General features: G+C 66.2%; 1 protein-coding gene across 1 annotated transcript in view; it reads right to left on the bottom strand.

The window, feature by feature from the left end:
* Window positions 1-320: 320 nt before the first annotated feature.
* ARHGAP23 (Rho GTPase activating protein 23) overlaps window positions 321-526 on the bottom strand; it is a gene marked incomplete in the record, with an annotated part of 91418 nt that continues 91212 nt past the window's right edge. Inside the window, 1 exon segment of the mRNA XM_014583221.1 lies at window positions 321-524. Coding sequence (XP_014438707.1) covers window positions 321-524 — 204 coding nt within the window.

Consider the following 526-nt stretch of genomic DNA (forward strand, 5'->3'; position numbering starts at 1 on the left):
CCTCAGCTAGGTTGCTGAATGGGGGAGGGGCAAAGGAAAGAAGCAAAAAGCCAGCATCGCTCAGTCTCTTTCCTTTAGTCTGAAATTTGGGGGTTCCCTACCCACACCCCATGGTCAACAGGGATCCCTAAGTGCGGCTTCAGAAAGGCCTAGGAGGGCACACTCGGCCCCATCCCCTGGAGACACAGACCCCAGCAGCCGATTCACTCCCCTCTCATCCAGCGCAGTCCAGAGCCGCGACCGCGCCCTCCTAGCCCCACCCAAGCACCCAGGGGCAACGGAAGAGGGGCTGCCGGCTGGGGGGACTCCAAGGCCGGCGATCACAGACACTGATGGAGGCGGGAGGCGACGGAGCGTCGCAGGGGCTGGTTCTGTAGGGCTCCCGGGTCCCCGGACGCGGGAGGCAGCGAGGCGGCGGACGATGGGGCCCGCGCCTTGGTAGACTCCAGGCTGCTGAGGCCGGAGTCCTTGTTGTCACTGTGCGGCCGCGGGCCCACGGGCTCCGGGGGACTCCCTCCACCCAGCT

This window comes from Tupaia chinensis, unplaced genomic scaffold, assembly GCF_000334495.1.
Source record: "Tupaia chinensis unplaced genomic scaffold, TupChi_1.0 Scaffold144171_1, whole genome shotgun sequence".
Classification (NCBI taxonomy): Eukaryota; Metazoa; Chordata; class Mammalia; order Scandentia; family Tupaiidae; genus Tupaia; species Tupaia belangeri.